Source organism: Loxodonta africana, chromosome 2 (assembly GCF_030014295.1).
Source record: "Loxodonta africana isolate mLoxAfr1 chromosome 2, mLoxAfr1.hap2, whole genome shotgun sequence".
Taxonomy (NCBI): domain Eukaryota; kingdom Metazoa; phylum Chordata; class Mammalia; order Proboscidea; family Elephantidae; genus Loxodonta; species Loxodonta africana.
The window spans coordinates 49,910,756-49,929,943 of NC_087343.1; the positions used below are offsets into that span (position 1 = coordinate 49,910,756).

The 19,188-nt window shown below is 41.7% G+C and overlaps 1 protein-coding gene and 1 long non-coding RNA gene across 3 annotated transcripts in view; one reads left to right on the forward strand and one right to left on the reverse strand.

Annotated features, from left to right (window-relative positions):
• Positions 1 to 6,691: 6,691 nt before the first annotated feature.
• On the reverse strand, positions 6,692 to 7,417 carry LOC135228127 (uncharacterized). The gene is made up of 2 exons (XR_010318458.1): positions 7,078 to 7,417; positions 6,692 to 6,845 (listed from the first exon to the last, which is right to left on the reverse strand). It is a non-coding gene; the product is annotated as an uncharacterized LOC135228127 (long non-coding RNA).
• A 59-nt stretch (positions 7,418 to 7,476) lies between these two features.
• The window catches only part of NNT (nicotinamide nucleotide transhydrogenase), a 124,852-nt gene continuing 113,140 nt past the window's right edge, over positions 7,477 to 19,188 (forward strand). Inside the window, exons 1-2 of one of the 2 annotated variants that reach the window (XM_010588132.2) lie at positions 7,477 to 7,591; positions 13,742 to 13,944. In XM_010588132.2, the coding sequence (XP_010586434.1) occupies positions 13,794 to 13,944 (151 nt within the window). In that variant the 5' untranslated portion in view covers positions 7,477 to 7,591; positions 13,742 to 13,793. Of the gene's footprint in view, positions 7,592 to 11,298; positions 11,323 to 13,741; positions 13,945 to 19,188 lie in introns of those variants that run through there. The other variant, XM_064271802.1, reaches the window with a different exon arrangement.

Here is a 19,188-nt window from a genome sequence, read left to right on the forward strand (position 1 = left end):
ATTTAAAAAGTTAAATATTATAAGAATGCTAACTGCTATTATGGGGCTTTATAATCAAGTAGTTTGATAATGGTGATAACCATATATTTGAAAAACTGAGAACTTGATTAAGGTTCATTATTTAAAAAGCAAAACAAGTGTATCATTAAGGAAATTCTTCCAATTATTGATACAAAATAGATTTCACCTGAATTGTCCAAAATTTCATTTTTTAAACTTAAAAACTGGTAAACCCAAACCCCACCTCCAAAAAAAAAAAGAAAAACAACTACATTTTAGGACCCTTCAACACACAGAGCCCTTAAGGAGATGGATTCACACAATAGCCAAAACAATGGACTCAAACATACCAGTGATCATGAAGATGGTGCAGGGCCATTCGGCTCCAACTCGTAATGACCTTATATATAACAGAATTAAACTTTGCCTGGCCCTGCATCAAAAGCTGAATCAAAAGCAACTAACAACAACAAAAAACACACAGAATGCCCTTATCTCTTATCACCTTTCCAGGCCCCAAAGGGCAACATTATACAAATATGTATTTTTTTATCTTCATAAATTAAAAAAAAATATAACAGTTTTCCATAATTAGTGCTACGGCTGCTAACCAAAGGGTTGGCAGTTTGAATCCACCAGGTGCTTCTTGGAAACTCTATAGGGCAGTTTTACTTTGTCCTATAAGGTCGCTATGAGTCGGAATTGACTTGACGGCACTGGGTTTGGTTTTTTGTTTTTTATATGAAGAGGACAATATCCACAAAGGTAAGCTAAGAATCAGTTTTTTAGATTCTCACAATAATTCTAAATGCAAACTGGTTTTGCTTACATAGCTTAATTGAGTTGACAGTTATTCATACTGTGTTGTTTAATGTCAGTTCTCCTTGATCCTCTTCCAACTGATGCCAATTACCATCATTTATCACATAATATACATTTAACTACATAATATTTGTTTCCTAAAGTCAAACATTATCTTGACTGGTCTGTCTGGGAGAAGAGGGTTGGGATTGAGGTTAGTGATGTTTTTCTTAAAACTTGTCAAGTGTTTGCATTCTTAGAAATGACCAGCGTCCAAGAATTTTCTTTGGGGCTGTTCATTTTGTGAATAAGTACTTTTACAAGTACTTTTTATAAGTACTTACAAAAGAGAAGTTTAAAACAATAAACTGCTGATAACTGTTTAACATAATAAATACAATGTAACCACAAGAACAAAGCAACTGCCATTGAGTTGATTTTGACTCATAGTGGCCCTGTGGGACAGTGTAGAATTGCCCTACAGGATCTCCAAAGCTGCAAATCTTTACCAAAGCAGACTGTCATGTCTTTCTCCCACAGAGTGGCAGGTGAGTTTGTACAGCTGACCATTCGGTAAGCAGCTGAGTGCTTAACCACTGTGCCACTAGAGCTCAAATACAATGTAAAGACATTAAAATTACCTGTGTTCTGGCCTGGTTTTGACTAGATGCTAAGTTTGGATAACAAGTTGGAGTTGGAGTTTAGTTTTTGATCCCATGCCTTCTCAGGCTCAGTCTACATTTTGATTTATGGACATCTCTCCAGTTGTTAGGTTTCAAAACAGATTGTAATGATGTGTTACCTTCTTTCAAAGATCTCATCTTTTTTCCTTTTGATAGGCTTGTTATGTTGTTAGGTGCCATTGAGTCGATTTTGACTCATAGAGATACTATATGACAGAGTAGAACTGCCCCATAAGGTTTCCTAGGCTGTAATCTTTATAGGAGCATATTGCCAGGTCTTTTCTCCTGCTGAGTGCCTGGTGGGTTTGAATGGCTGACCTTTCACTTAGCAGTTTAGTGTTTAACCATTGCACCACCAGGCCTCTTTTTTGATGGAGTAGGATTCTAGATATTTAACACTATTTTTTTTAAAAGCATTTGTGACTATAAAGTCTTAATTTCAGAGCATTTATATTTTCATGTGCTTTCTAATTTCTAAATCAAATTTAAATTATTCAGTAACAGAAAATCTCTAATAAAAATTTGTATATATGTGAAAGTTACTATTCTAAGTTGGGAACTGGAAAAAGCCAGGGATGAAGGAGCAAATATTAAAATGGACAAAGGCCTTGTAACTTATTAGTGGAGATAAAATCTTTGCAAAAATTTTATATACAATTCAGAAGTAACCAACTTATAAACAAACTTTTGGAATTTAATCCATTTTTCTTAGGGGATCCCTGCTATGAATATAATATAATTACTACGGTGGAGTTTAAAACCAGCCCAGCTGCTCCGAGGGAGAAAAGACCTGGTGATCTGCTCCCATAAAGATTACAGACTAGGAAGCCCTGTGGGGCAGCTCTACTCTGTCGTATAGCGTCTCTATGAGTCGGAATTGACTGGACAGCGCACAATAGCAACAACGTGTTGGGGTTTAAGGCCTAATACAGAATCTTCCAAATGACAAATTGTTTCATCAGAAGCAAATTATGCTGGACAAATGAGCTGAATGAATTAAATAAATTACTACTTCTGCTTACTATTTAACAGAAAAAGTGAAAAGTGGTATGTCATCTTTGGGTTTGCTCTCATGTGATATAAGTAAATAAAATTAAATAACGTATTGAGCATCTATTTAAGTCAAGGTTTAACTTCAGCACTATTGACATTTTGTGCTGGTTAATTCTTTGTCGTACGGGATGTCATATACACTGTGAAGTGTATAGCTGCATCGTTGGCCTCTACCCACTAGATGTCCCCTCTCCCTTCAGTTGTGACAACCAAGATGTCTGCAGATACTTGCAAATGTCACTTGGAGGGCAAAGTTGTCCTCAGCTGGGAAACACTGATTTTTTAAGCCCCGAAAGAGAAAAACAACAACAAAAAAGTAAAGGTGTTTTAAAATAAGAGCTTAGTTTTAAATCCTTTTCAATGACTTCTGCCTCATTTGCAACTGCAGTCTCTTGAACTTGACTGTAGGGTTGCACTTTTTCACGGCTCATTGCGATTTTACAAAATGGTCCGTTTCCTTTCCTGTCTGTGAATTCTTTCAGGGCAGGGACAACGTTTCACCACGTCTGCATCACATCTGGACTGCAGTGGGAGCCAATTAATGGAATGACCTTGTGTCCTGGTTAAACACAAGAGACAGTCCCAAAGTAAGGGTTTCTCTGCAGTTCATTTCTTCTTCCTTTCTTAAATGTTATTGTGTTCTTAGTGAAGGTTTACATAGCAATTTAGGTTTGCTTTCAACAACTTCTACACATATTGTTCAGTGACATTGGTTACATTCTTCACAACGGGTGAAGAGTCTCATTATTTCCATTCTGGTTGCTCCGTTTTCATTAATCTAGTTTCCCTGCCCCTTACAGTCTCATCTTTGTTTTAAAGTAATTGTTGACAGTTTGGTCTCATATAGGTGACTTTTAAAGGAGGTTAATTTCTTTTTAAAGATATGGAGCTACTATTTTCCCTTATGCCTTTTCTTTTTTTATAATTTATTTTTGTTGTTGTTGTTAAGAATATACAGAGCAAAACATACACCAATTCAACAGTTTTTACATGCATAACTAGGTGATATTGGTTACATTCTTCAAGTTGTACAACCATTCTCACTCTCCTTTTCTGAGCTGTTCCTCCCTCATTAACATAACTAAGGTTCCTATGAAAACATTTGAATTGCTGTTTTCAATTTGATCCCATATAGCTAGATCTTAAACGAGCATAATACTCATGGCAGACATTCTTTACTAGTTAAGCTGAACTATTGTTTGGTTTTAAGAAGACTTCAGGATATAAATATATATATATTTATTGTACTTTAGTTGAAGGTTTACAGAACTAGTTTCTCATTAAAGTTAGTACACATTTTTTTTATGACTTGGTTAACAACACTCCCTTCTCAACCTTGGGTTCCCTACTACCAGCTCTCCTGTCCCCTCTTGCCTTCTAGTCCCCGCCCCTGGGGTGTCGTACCCCTTGTCATTTTGCTTCACGGGCCTGTCTAATCTTTAGCTGGAGGGTGAACCTTGGGAGTGACCTCATTACTGCGCTAAAAGGGTGTCCAAGGTTCTATCTCTTGCGGTTTCTCCAGTCTCTGTCCTGCCAGTAAGTCGGGTCTTTTTTTGTGAGTCAGAATTTTGTTCTACATTTCTCTCCAGCTCTGTCTGAGACCCTCTATTGTGATCCCTGTCAGAGCAGTCAGTGGCGGTAGTCCTTTGGACTAATCTTTCCCTCGTACGTTTAGTTTTCTTCATTCTTCCCTGCTTCCGAAGGGTTGTGACCAGTGGAATATCTTAGATGGTTCCTCACAGGCTTTTAAGACCCCAGACGCTACTCACCAAAGTAGAATGTAGAACATTTTCTTTAGGAACGATGTTATGCCAATTGAGCTAGATATTCCCTGAGACCATGGTCTTCAGGGGATATTTTTGGTTTAAGGATTAAAGATTATCTCAGAGCAATAGATTCAGGGGTTCATCTAGCCTCCAGGGCTCCAAAATGACAGAATCTCATGAAAATCTGAAATTTTGTTCTACATTTTCCCCCTTTTGATCAGGATTCTTTGATCAAAATGATCAGTGATGGTAGCTGGGCACCATCCAGTTCTTTTGGTCTCATGGCAGAGGAGGCAGGTGTTCATGGAGGCTATTAGCCACACGTCGATATCCTCCTCCTATTCCTGACTCTCCTTCCTCTGTTTCTCCAGGCAACCATATATTGTACTGGATATATGATTTCCAAAGATAGTCTCTGTAAAAATGGCATGGGGGCAGCATCTGACCTCCTCTAACTTCACAAAGGAGAAGGAGAATCAAGATCAACAGCCCAAGGCTGATTCCTAAGAGGCCTAGGTCAGACATGCCTCCTCTCTTCACCATCTTTACCAATTCTGACACCAGTCGTCCCTCCCACTATACTCTCTACTTTTCTGCTGGGTTCGGTGATTCATTATAATGGCCACGTAGAACTCACAGACAAATTGGCAATTATGGGGTTTATTAGGAAAGTAACAGTTACAATTCAGGCTCAGGAGCTCTCAGGATACAGTTTTCAACAAGACAGCCTCTTCCTAGCCGTGCTTGCAGTCACACCTCTCCCTGGCCCTTGGCCTCTGCCCAAAGGCACTCACCTTTCTCCCTCCAGGAGCTAGAAAGCCCACCACACTGTCGTCTGCCGCCAGCTCTCTGCCATGGCTTCTCTCTGTCTTCAGTGTTACAGCTCTTTCTCTCTTGGTTTTAGGAGTTTCTCAGTACAGGAATGCCAGGTCCAAAAGATGTGCTGGCTCTTCTTCCTTGGTGGTGGTGGGATCTTTTTTTTCCCCTTCTTTAGGGTGGCTCACTTCAAGCCCAGTGGGATGGCAAAACTGACCAGTCCCTTTGGTAGGCCACAATTACCCTATCTGTACAGGCCTGTCCAATCACTTGGGTGGGAGTTACAAGACAATGGTTAGAAAGGCCACACAAAATTGATCCATCGCACTGCATTCTCCCAGTTGGCAGCTTATCTTTTTACTTTTCTGGTAAAGTCTTTTGATGAATTAAAGTTTTTAAATTTTATGAGGTCCCGTTTTATTCGGTCTTTTGTTTTTGGTGCTTTTGTGATTATATTAGATAATCCATTGTCTAAAGCTAGGACTGACAGTGTTGCCTCTGCATTTTCTTCTAACAATTTTATGGTTTTAGTTTGCACATTTTGGTCCTTAATCCATTTTGAATTATTTTTATGTATGCTGTGATCCTGTTTTGTACATGGCATGGATCCTGTTTCATTTTTCTGCATGTAGAATTCCACTTTCCCAACCCCTTATATTGAAGAGTCTCTTCTTTTCCCAGTAATGGACTTAGCACCCTTGTCAAAAATCAGGTTGGCCAGGGGATCGTGGATTTATTTTTGGACTCTCAATTCTATTCCGTTGATCCATGTGTCTACTGTTATACCAGTATCAGGCTGTTTTGATTACTGTAGCTGTGTAATACATTTTAAAAATAAGGAAGTGTGAGTTCTCCTACTTTGTTTTTCTCTTTCAACATTTCTTTAGCTATTTGGGCCTCTTGCCCTTCCATATAAAGTTGAAGATTGGTTTTTCCATTTCTGTAAAGAAGGCTGTTGGAATTTTGAGCAGGATTGTGTTGAGTCTATAGATAGCTTTGGGTAGTATTGACATCTTAACAATATTAAGTCTTCCAATCCATGAACATAGAAGATCTTTCCATTTATTTAAGGCTTGTTTAATCTCTTCCAGCAGTGTTTTATAATTTTCATTGTATAAGTCTCTCACATCCCTGATTAAATTTATTCCTAGGTATTTTACTCTCTTAGACGCTATTATAAACGAAATAATTTCCCTTTCAGATTTCTCATTGCCAGTATATAGAAACCCAACCGATTTTTGTTTTTGACCTTGTATCCTGCGACTTTGCTAAATTCCTCTATTGGCTCTAGAAGTTTTCTTAGAGACTCTTTGGGGTTTTCTATGTATAGGATCATGTCATCAGGGAATAGAGAGAATTTTACTTCTTTTGCAATCTGGCTACCGTTTCTTTTTCTTGCCCTTTTGACTTTTAGATTCATCATTTTTTACTTGTCTTAAATATATAAAGCAAAATCATCATGACCCTTCATGATGACTCATTTTGGGTAGATGAACCATTTTATATTCTGTATTTTCGTCCTCCCACTTTTAATCAGAACACACCGGCGCACTAACAGAATTACGAGAACAGTTTAGTCATTATATCTTGGGGTCCTTTAATACCGTCGTGGAAGTCAGCCTCTGCCTAGCCAGCTAACGTAACAATGTCTACCAACGGTGCTTTCCAGCAGCTGGATGTGAATAAACAGCAGCAGCACAAGGCTTCCTCTAGGCCGGCTCTGAAGCTGGAAGACAAGAACGCAGACGTGTGTTAATTTTCGGGCCTTGACATCGTTTGAGAGGAATTTAACTCCTCCTCTTTGGCCAGAATGGAAAAACAGCTCCCCCATTCCCGCTCTCCACCACCCCGGCCTGCTCCTCTTTCCCTTGGGTATGCTCCTGATACAGAAGTTCTGATTTTTCCTAGAAAGCCTCAGAAAGGCAGGTACCAAAAATGGAATTCTATTATCCACTTACTTGTTCTGGTGGGACACAAGAAAAGAAACCGCACTTTGTAATTAATTGGCCTTCCAGGAAGAGAGGACAAATATATCCCTGAGAACTCGAGATCCCGCGTTTGGCACCAGGTTTGATTGACAAGGACGGGCCAAGGGAAAGCATCGAGGAGGGGCGGGGGGGCCGCGGGTCGAGCGGGAGACAAAGAGGTCTTGGCCGCCACCGAGGAGAGGTGAAGGGCCCCTGGGGTAACTGGCTTTTATGTGCATGGCGGGCATTCAGCAAGGTCACTTTCTCGCCGGAGGAACGGTGGGTAGGCGGAAGGGGCCCGGCGGGAAGAAGGCCCGGCGGGAAGCGGGGTGCGGGCCCAGTAGGGGGCTGCGCCGCGGTCACGTGGACATCACTGCCGCGGGGTTGGGGCTCTGTTCTTCCGGGTTGGAGGCGCAGGGCCGTGGGGCCGAAGCCCGGGTCTGCCAGCGCGGCGTCCCCTTGCGGCCCGCGGTGCCGGGCACAGTAGCGCAGCCTCCCGGCCCAGGTGAGCGGGGCAAGCAGCCTGGGCGCGCGCCTGGGGCAGCAGCCAGGGAAGGGGCGCGGGGCTTGCGCTGACGGGGAAGGGGACCTGTCAAGGAGCAGAAGGGGGCGGGTCGGCAGCGCTGTCCGGCGGACCGCGGCGCCCCCTGTGAGGCCGAGGGGCGCCGTCCCGGTCGGCCGCAGGCCGGAGGCGTTGGCTGGGAAAGACAACTGTACCTCTTCGGCCCCCTTTTCTGTCTCCGGTTGCGGCGACGTGGAAGAGAGTAGGCGGGCGATTCGGGAACTGGGTCCCCGCAGGGGGCAGGGGAACGGGCGGCAGCTTTGCAGGTGCAGATCTTGGAGCTGTGAGGGGCGCCAGGCGTTGTGTGGGGCCCTTTCAGCTTGCAAGATGTGGGGGGAGGGGATACAGAGGACTCTAGATGGAGGGTGCGTTCAGAGATAGGGCAGCTGGATGCCTCGAAAATTGTGCTTGAACCCTGAGGGAGTTTGGGGCAGTGTCCGGCTGGAGACACAGGGGCGAACAAAAGTTGTGAGTGTATATCAGGGTGGGGTGGTGGTGGTCGGTGCAGGCTTCTCCCTGGGGCCCGGGCTGGCGAGGGGGTAGAGGCAGAGGAGGGGGCGGTGTGGGCAGGGCAGATTCAAACTCCAGAGCCGGAATGACTATTTTGCAGTGTCCGCAAATTGGCTTCCTGGGGAAGGTTATAAATAGCGGTCCCGTGCTGCTGGTAGCCTGGTGGCAGTTCGGTGGCAGGGGCTGTTGCACCAGTGGCTTTGGGCGAGGTCACTCCACCTGCCAGCCTAGGTTTCTGTAGGGTATGGTGCCCTTGTTGGTATGTCGCGCTTTGAAAGCGTGACTCATTTGTGGTTCCAGGCGTCCTTTATTCGTCCTATGGTGCAGGGCAGTCCTTAAGGGATCTGTCAGGAGTCTTAGGAGACAGACTGCTTGGAGCGGTGGGGCGTGAGTGTCCACTTACCCTTATTTAAAGTGCTCCCGTTTTATTTGCAAACCTCAGATCTTTTTTTTCTTCTAATTGGAAAATTTAGCGTGACTTATCAACAGGTGTGCTCAGGCTGCTCACTCACCTTTGCAGATGGAATCAGTTTTCCACAAGGCTACATAGGCATTTCCTTTTCAAAGGGAATTTTCTGAAACTCTTTGGAGAATGTGTTCCATAGGTGCCAGACTTAAAGTTACCTAGTCCTAGTTATTCATTCATTCAGTCAACAAATATTTGTTGACTTCTACTTTGTGCAAAGTACTGGGCCAGAGGTGATACCAAAGTGAAAAATAATAAAAGCTAAGGAGGATATTGTGGCCTTACACCCTTCTAAGAATTCACCTGTAGTGATCATCTTCATCCTTGCAACAACCCTTCAACAGGGTGGGTGCTGTTATTACCCCGTTTTAAAGATGACGAAATCAGGTTCACAGAAGCTAAGTGACTTGCCAAGGTCACACAACTAATAAGTTGCAGATCAGAGGCTTCCAGCCCAAACTGGCTCCAGGTTCACTCTCAACTTCTGTGGTGTCTTCCCTCTCTAGGTCAGGTGATTACCCTCAAGGATTTTAATATGTAATAGAAGAAATTGTCAGCTAAATCAAAACAAAAACCAAACCAGTTGCCATGGAGTCGAATCTGACTCATGGCAACCCCATGCGTGTCAGAGCAGAACTGTGCTCCATAGGGATTGCCATGGGTGATTTTTTGGCAATAGATTGCCAGTCCTCTCTTTCCAGGTTCCTCTGGGTGGGCTAGAACCAGCATCCTTTCGGTTAGCAGCCAACCTTTCAGTTAGGTGTTGAGGATGTTAACTATTTCTCCCCCCAGGGCTTCCTAGTTACCTAAATAACTTTAAAGGCATATAAATGCCATACTTGAAAAAAAATGATATTCTGTTTTTTCAGTTTTGAGTTACAAAGTTTTCCACTACTGCTGAGAGGCATAGGAGCCCATGGATAATAAAACAGCAGAAAGAGTTAGTGAAGATAACGGAAACGTGACAGTTAAGATAGAGGATTATCCTTTCTGTAAACATGTACTTGCCAACAATAAAATGGTTCAGATAGTCTCTAAATATCTTTCAGTGCCATTTCTATTTGATTTAGGCTCAGTGATGTGGATTCCTTCCGGTAAGCTACCTCCTGTCCTCATAGCTTGAATCAAGTGGAATTTTTTGTGAGAATTTGTCTCTGAAAGACTGTGGCCTACTGATGTGTGTTGCTCGAGCCAGGGATCTGCTCAGCGTCAGATTACTAATTTTTAAGTGGGGAGGGCAGGTTTTCCAGACTCCAGACCACGAACTAGGACTTGAGCTTCATAGCATTGCAATGTCTCATCTAATCGTAAAGTTATAGAATGGAAAGGGTCCTGGAAACCTGCTCTCCTACCCTTTTATAGATGAGCAGACTGAGGCTCAGAGAGGTTCAGGTCAAACAGTGAGTGAGTAGCTGACTTAAAACACTGGCTCTATTATTGCTAGCTTTGTTCTTTTGCTGATGATGTCTGGGTTAGCCTTGTCAGTCCCATTAGAGCTGTATTGTTGGGAGCTTCAATAACCCAAGAAGAGAAACTAGGGTAAGTGGGGAGGAATGGAAAGGACTAGGGCATTCAGTAATGGTAGAAAAAGGGTTCCCTCAAGACAAGAAATATCTTTTATATATCTTTATATCTCCCTCAGTTCTTGGCTTAAATTCAGTGAATGTGTTGAATGTGTGACTGAATTATGGACTCAGAAAAGCTTTAGGACTGAAATGAAATATCATGGGTAGAAATACTTTGAAAATGTAAAACTTGCTATTCGAATGTAGAGAAATAGCCGTATAATTTTTTTTATTGCATTCCTGAACACATTTTGCATGCTCACTCTTGCATAATTTTTTCATATTTTCTCCGTCTTGAATGCTTTTCTCTTCCTGTTCTAAGCCCTCCCAGAGGCTGTGATCTCTTTCTTTGATCCCTTGACTTTTCTGTCTCCAAGTATTGTGACCTACTCCAGTTTGATTCTTTAGATGCTCCTAATAGCTGTGCCTCTGAGTTTCTCCCCTCTGATCTATTTGTTGAAGTAAAGGCATTTTAAGAATAAGCGCCACCTGGATTGAGAATTTCTGTTACCAATACTGCTTTCTGCTATTTGCAAGAAGTTACTTCAGGGAGGGGGTGGTAGCAGTTCTGAAGTAGACCCTTCTCCTCTGGAGGCTGGAAGAGTGTGGAGTCTGCTTGCAGCAGGTTGTGCAGGGGCCCTCAAGATGGGCAAAGCCTAATGGCATCTTTGGCGGTGTTGGCTTAGCTTGACTGATAGAGTCCTAGGTCTTCCGCTTCTTCTTACCTTTGAAGGAAAGATGAGAAGGATGGAGGAACATTAGGAATCATGAGGATGGTGGGAATGCCTTCCATGTGTCCTTGTTGTTATTGTTAGGTGCCGTTGAGTCGGTTCCAACTCATAATGATCCCGTGCACAACAGATCGAAACACTGCCCAGTCCGTTGCCATCCTCACAATCATTGCTATGTTTGAGCCCATTGTTGCAACCACTGTGTTAATCCATCTTATTGTGGGTCTTCCTCTTTTTTGCTAGCCCTCTACTTTAGCAAGCATGATGTCCTTCTCAGGGACTGATCCCTCCAGATAACATGTACAAAGTACATGAGATGAAGTTTTACCATCCTGGCTTCTAAGGAGCATTCTGGTTGTCCTTCTTCCAAGACAGATTTGTTCATTCTTCTGGCAGTCCATGGTATGTTCAATATTCTTTGCCAACACCACAGTTCAAAGATGTCAGTTCTTCTTTGGTCTTCTGTATTCCTTGTCCAGCTTTTGCATGCATATGAGGCGACTGAAAACACCATGGCTTGGGTGAGGTGCACCTTAGTCCGCAAGGTGACATCTTTGTTTTTTAACACTTCGAAGAGGTCTTGGTTTTGGTTTTTGTGTTTCTTGCAGCTGATTTGCCCAATGCAATGCATCGTTTAATTTCTTGACTTACTGCTTCCATGGGTATTGACTGTGGATCCAAGTAAAGTGAAATCCTTGACAACGTCAGCATTTTCTCCATTTATCATGATGTTGCTTATTGGTCCAGTCGTGAGGATTTTTGTTTTTTTTTTATGTTGAGGTGTAATCCATATGGAAGGTTGTAGTCTTTGATCTTTATTCATAAGTGCTTTAAGTCTTCACTTTCAGCAAGCAAGGTTGTGTCATCTGCATATCACAGGTTCTTAATGAGTCTTCCTCCAATCCTGAGTCTATGTTCTTCCTCATGTAGTTCAGCTTTTTGGATTATTTGTTCAGCATACAGATTGAGTAATTATGGTGAAAGAACACAACCCTGATGCACACGTTTCTTGATTGTAAACCATGTGCTCCTGGGGAGCTGCCAAAGAGGGTGATGGAGGTAGCCACTAATAACAATGAAAAGACCACTGACCTTTCATTCAGTAAGATAGAGCTGGCAAAAGTTGGTACTGACCAACTTGTGAAAACCACTGATGGAAGAGTTCTTAGTTATGCCCACATCTGCAAACACAGCCTAATGTGATAAAGATACTATGGTCTTTGTTTTTTTGTAGTAGAGTCATATCCTATGCATGTTTAATTTTCTCGAGATGTGCACTTGGCAAATATCAGTCTTGTGTTTACTCAGTCAGCCTTACTTCTGGGGGTCTCACAGGATGAACATCCTGCTGTACTGGAGAGGATACAAGCTACTACTTGTACTGTACAGTATTTTAGACCATTTAAGGGAAATTCAAGGGTAACATTTAATATATGCAGTTTTTCTTGGACATTGGCTTAGAAGATAACTTTCATGTAAGATGGGACTCCACTCTATTGCAATGGTGTCCCCCCCTTTTTTTTAAATTTCCAGCTATATTAGGGATTAAATAGACTTAATGTGACCTAGTCTTGGAATTGAACAGTGAGTTTAGTACTCCAGTTTATGTGGGAAATGGATTCCAAGTTTTAAATATCTGCATTGAAAACAATTAAAAAAAGCATTTTTGTTTTAGGTGAAAGTTTACAGTGCAAATTAGTTTCTCATTCAAAAATTTATACACAAATCATTTTGTGACATTGGTTGCAACCCCCGCAATGTGTCAGCACTCTCCCCCTTTCCACTTACACCCCAGGTTTCCTGTGTCCATTCACCTGGGTTTTCTGTCCCTGCCTTCTCATCGTTGCTTTTGGGCAGGTGTTGCCCATTAGGTCTCCTATACTTGATTCAACTAAGAAGCACATTCCTCACGTGTGTTATTGTTTGTTTATAGGCCTGTCTAATCTTTGGCTGAAAGGTGGACCTCAGGAGTGGCTTCTGTTCTGAGTTAGTAGGGGGCCATAGTTTCGGGGATCCCTCCAGTCTCCGTCAGACCAGTAGGTTTGGTCTTGTGAGTTTGAATTTTGTTCTACATTTTTGTTGTGCTCTATCGGGAACCCTCTATTGTGATCCCTGTCAGAGGGGTTGGAGGTGGTAGCTGGGAACCATCTATTTCTTCTGGACTCAGGCTGGTGGAGGCTGCAGTTCATGTGGTCTGTTAGTTCTTTGGACTGATATTTTCTTTGCATCTTTGATTTTCTTCATTCTCCTTTGGTCTGAACGTGATGGGACCAATACATGTCTTTTAGATGGCTGCTTGAAAGCTTTTAAGACCCTAGATGCCACTCACCAAAGTAGGATGTAGAGCATTTCCTTTATGATGTATGTTATGCCAATTGACCTAGATGTCCCTTTAGAACATATTCCCCAGTCCTCGGCCCCAGTAACTTGGTCCCTCAAGGTATTTGGATATGTCTAGGATGCTTCTATGGCTCTGCCTTGGTCAGATTGTGCTCACTTCCCCTATATTGTGTGTTGTTTTTCTTTTCACCAAAGTTAACACTTACCTACTATCTAGTTAGTGATTTCTGTTCCCCACCCCTTCCTTCCCTTGTAACCTTAAAAGATTATTATCATTTTTTTCTGTGTGTAAAACTTTTGGAAACAAACTTTTGAAGCATCTTCTGTAAGTAAAGAGTTTTTTAAATACATCCTCTGTAGATGTCCATGTAAAACTCTTACACTCCAAGCTCTTTGTGTTAGTATTTTTTATGTTTTTGATGTATAAAAGGCAAATTATTTTTTGCTGAGTGCATAAACATTTTATTTTCTTTTCTCTTAGTGATTTACCTTGAAGGAAATTGGGGATTCAGAAAGTGAGAGCTCATATCAACATGGCGAACCTACTGAAGACAGTGGTGACTGGCTGTTCATGTACATTATTTAACAATTTGGGGTCCTATAAGGTTCTGCCTGGGAAGAAGAATTTTTTACGAACATTTCACTCTCATCAGGCGCTGCGGTGTAAAGCCCCTGTAAAACCAGGTAAAGTCTCACTTCAGTGTAAGTAAGTCAAACTTTTAAGTCATACAAGCTAATAGATTCCTTGATGAGACATAGAAGGAAAAGCCATGTGATTTTAAAGCCTGGTGCTTGTGAGTGATCATTTTATATCAACAAGTGAGTGTTTTTTAAAAAATATTTTCCATGTATAGTAGTTCCTGATTGCCGGTGCTAACAGAAAGGATAATAAAAAGAGAAACCAATTGAATTGTACAGGGATCCCGTTGCTCATAGTAGCTGTTTTTCCTAGTAGCCCTTCCTCTTACCTAGTCAGTATTGGGGGAATTACTCCATGTATGGCTCGTCTATGCTCAGGAATTAGGAATTAAGTGTATTATTCGATCTGTAATACCACACCACAATACCCCAGTTCAGTAAATGGCAACTTCATCTTTGTTGCTTAGGTCAGAAACCCTGGAGTTATTCTAAATCCTTTTATAGGTATAGGCCAGCCCTACTTCATATCTAGAATCTGTCCTCTTCTCACCGTTGCCATCGTTATCATTCTGGTCCAGGCCACCATCATGTGTCACCTGGATTATTGCATTGATCTCCTAAATGTCCTCTGTGCTTTTCACTTCTGCCCCTCTACAGTCTGTTCTGAGCGCAACAGTGAGAATAATCTTTTTGAAATGTAAGGTCTCGTCACTCCTCTACTCAAAATTTGCCACTAGCTTTCCAGGTCATACAGAGTAAAAGCCAAAGTGTGTTCCCGTGGCCTACAAGGCCTTCCCCTTATATTTAACCCCTGATTGCTTCTGTTCTGGGGTTGCAGAGGCTAAAAGGGGGCCCTTCTAAGCTGAGTCAGCTTCCTTTAAGCAGTCTCACCCAAAGTACCCCCCAACACTTCTGTCTACACCTCACTGGCCAGAACTCAAGACATGTGGCCATACTTAGCTGTAAGGGAGGCATGGACATTTAGCCTTTTAGTCCAGATGGCAGCTTACCTGGCTGAAAATGGAATTCTGATACTAAGGCAGAGGAAAAGAGTGAATCTTTTGAGGGCAACCAGCGGACTTTGCCCCATGGAATAATGCCTTCGTTCATTATTTAAGCTTGTAGGCTGTTTGTCTATGCAATGAGGACCTCTAAACTCTAAGGCTTTCTGAGTTCTTATGTCTATCTTTAATACATTTTATAGCTTGTTTTCTTGTTCTCAAATGATAAGTTGCTACTGGCAAGGTACCCGCTGAGCCCCCAACTTTATAGTCAGATTTTTTGTTAAACTGCTCTGGGCAGCCAGATTATCCGGTGTGATAAAATTGTGTGTAAAATAAATGACTGCATTGAGAACCTGAGAAGTGTCCTTGTAAGTGCATGGACATCAAGATCTCTATGTTGACTATGTATAAGCCTTTTTTTTGGTTTGTTTAATTTCTGGTTCTTGTTTAGTTCCTAGATAATTATTTTCTCTCTCTCAAAGATAAAGATTTTTCCCCCTTATTGTAACCATAATTTCATTACCACATTAAAAAGCATGAGAAGTAATTTCAGTCAGTATGCAAATTTTCCCAATTGTTTCTTTTTCTTTTTTAGTAGTTGATGTGTTCAAATAATGATCCAGACAGGGCTCACATAGAGCACTTGGTTGCTACGTTTTCTCTAAGCTCTCTTTTGATCCACAGATTCCCCTCCCGTTTTTTCCTTTTAATGTACTTGTTGACGAAATTAGTTGTTGCCCTGTAGAATTTCCTACATTCTAGCTTTGGCTAATTGAATCTCTTGGTGTTGTTTAGCCAGGTTTTCTGTCCCTTGTATTTTTCTGTAACATTTAGTTTGATTTGGAGGTGTTAACAGACTCAGGCTTGTTTTTATTTGACACTACTACTTCATAGGTGGTTGTCTGTACTTTCTGTTGCAGTGCGTCAGGATACTTGATCAACGAGTTTAGCCACAGTCACTGTGATTCATCTGTTAGAAGTTTCCATCATTTTTTTCACCCAAAGGCTATAGCAGCCAGGCATTTGGGGATCATTAAATACAAGGTTTTATTATGGGTTTCAAAATGGCGACATTCTGTTATTCCATCTTCATTTATTAGCTAGAAGTTTTCTATAAAGAAAAACTTTCCCTCTTTTATTTAGTTGTCCTGAGATAGTTCTGGAAAGGCGAGATAAATGTTTTGATTCTTTCCCATTATTTACTAGTTTTTGGAATAAAGAGTTGTTTCACTTATATCTTAGTTTCCAATTCCTGCTGTAACAAATGACCCCAATCTTAGGGGCATAAAACAATAGAAATTTATTATCCCATACTCCTAAAGGCCAGAAGTCTGAAATGGTCTCATTTGCTCAAAATTAAGTGTCAGCAGGGCTGCATTCCATCTGGAGGCTCTGGGGCGTCTCTGTTTCCTTGCCTTTGCCAGTTACCTTGGAGGCTGCTTGCATTTCTTGGCTTGTGGCCCTTTCCTCCATCTTCAAAGGCAGCAACATAGCATCCTTTAAATAGCCTTTTGACTCTGACTTTTGTCTCCCTCTTTTTTTTTTTGTGATTACACTGTAATCCAGTAGAATATCTTTATATTAAGGTCAGATGATTAGCAATCTTTATTCCACTGGCTACCTTAATTTGCCTTTGCAGGTAACCTGACATATTCATAGATTCTGGGGATTCGGATGTGGACATCTCTGGGAGGCTGTTATTCTGTCTACTACAGGCTACTTCCTCGAGCGTTGACAATGAAGGTTTAAAACAATATATATTTTTTATCAACATGCACTCAATGTGTTTATTGCAATTATTTGGATGTGTTTTACTCCACTGCAATTAATTATTATTCCTTTTGATGCTCAAATTGACCCATCTTTGGCCAGTAGGAGCCCCTTCAGGTTGGCTCCTAAATGCCTTTTGACTTCAGTTGTCTTTGGTGGCTTCCTTGATTTCTGGTATGTAGTGCCTAGATAATTTGGGGTTGTCTGATAAGTGAATTCCAGAGGAGTTAAGCATGACTATATGTGACTTTGCACCCCCAGTGCTGTCGAGTCGATTCCGACTCATAGCGACCCTATAGGACAGAGTAGAACTGCCCCATAGCGTTTCCAAGGAGTGCCTGGTGGTTTCAAACTGCCGACCCTTTGGTTAGTAGCCGTAGCAGTTAACCACTATGCCACCTGGGTTTCCATGACTTTGTACATCAGTTCAAAATACTTCCTAGATTCTTATTATTTTCCTTCCTCTCTGTCAAATAGGGAGTTAAATTCAGCATGTTTTTGCCTTTGGCTTACTATAAATTATTCTTAAGTAGTGTGGGATCTAAGTATGTTCAAATACAAATATTTTTAGTTTGACTTAATCTCTCTAAGGTCTCATTTATTAACTTACTCCCTAGAGATAATTTGACTCCTTTTTTAAAAAAATGTATTCAGAGTTTAGGTTGTTGTTAGGTGCTGTCAAGTCGGTTGTGACTCATGGTGACCCTGTGTACAAACATTGCCTGGTCCTGAGCCATCCTCACAATTTTTGTTATCCTGGAGCCCGTTGTTGCAGCCACTGTGTCAAACCATCTCATTGAGGGTGTTCCCCTTTTTTGCTGACCCTCTATTTTAGCAAGCATGGTGTCCTTCTCCAGGGACTGGCCCTACCGATAACATGTCCAAAGTATGAAAGATGAAGTCTCACCATCCTCCCTTCTAAGGAGCATTCTGGCTGTTCTTCTTCGAAGACAGATTTATTTGTTCTTCTGGCAGTCCATGGTATATTCATTATCCTTCATCAACACTGTAATGCAAAGACATCAATTCTTCAGTCTTCCATACTCATTGTCCAGCTTTCCCATGCATATGAGGCAATTGAGCTTCTGCTCCTGGGTGATCTTTATGTGGCTTGGCATCTGTCTCCCCCATCTCTGGTCTGGTTATTTGTTTAATCTCTTTTATATCTCAGAAGAGATGGACTCAAGATATGCCCTACACTAATTCTGTCTCATTAACACAACAAAGACAACCCATTCCCAAATGGGATTATAACCATAGGCATAGAGGTTAGGATTTACAACATAAATTTTTGGGGGACATAATTCAATCCATAACATCTGGCATGGTATACCATATGATTGTCTCATTCAAAATGGCCAATAGTAGTCCATTTTAGCTCACTAATGCCTAGAATATCAATCTTCATGCGTTCCATTTCATTTTTGACGACTTTCAGTTTTCCTGGATTCCTGCTTTGTACATTCCATGTTCTGATTATTAGTGGATATTTGCAATTGTTTCTTCTCACTTTGAGTCATGCCACATCAGCAAATGAACGTCCTGAAAGCCTTATTCCATCCATGTCACTAAGGTTGGCTCTACCTTGAGAGGCAGCTCTTCGCCAGTGGTATTTTGAGTGCCTTCCAACCTGAGGGGCTCATCTTCTGGGACTATATCACAGTGTTCCGATGCTATTCATAAGGTTTTCACTGGCCAATTTTTCCAGAAGTAGATGCTAGGTCCTTCTTCTCAATCTGTCTTAGTCCGGAAGCTCCTCTGAAACCCGTCTGCCATGGTTGACGCTGCTGGTATTTGAAATACTGGTAGCATAGCTTCCTTATCATAGCAACATGCAAGCCACCACAGTACAACAAACTGCCATACTACTGGTGGGAGTTTAGGTTGCAAAAGTAGATTTCCTAAACTTTAGTAAACCTTAAGGAAAAGCAGATTCTTTTTATTAAAAAATCTATGCCCACATGTTGATTAAAACAGCAGAAAAGATTAATGTCCATTAGCTAAAACTGACCTGTGTTATACTGGGTCTTTTGGGTTGGAGGAACAGAGACCCAGTATATTATATTTTGTGATGAGGGTTTATTGTGTGGATTTTTGGGAAGTATTAGGAATCCCGGAAACCCTTCATCTACTTCTCAGAAAAGTGCAGTATAGTTCCGGATTCCATAGCTGTGCTAACAAGTCACCATTCTTGTGACTCTGCATGTCCACTACTGATCTTTCTGCCACTTTTGCTGCTGGCCTCCTTTTGATGACCTCATGGCTTTGCTTACATTGGCTTTGCATGTCCGATAGGGTCGCTATGAGTCGGAATCGACTCGAGGGCACTGGGTTTTTTGGGACCCATCCTGTCCCTTTCCGTGAGTCTCCCATTCAGATTCCCTAAGAGAGAACCTGATTGGGTTGAGTAATCAGTTGTCAATAGGGAGTGTCCTTGGGCAGGGTTCCTGTGCAAGGTCATTTCTTAAAGGGCTGCTTTTCCTCATGCCTGGCCTGTAGATGATTATCTTTAACC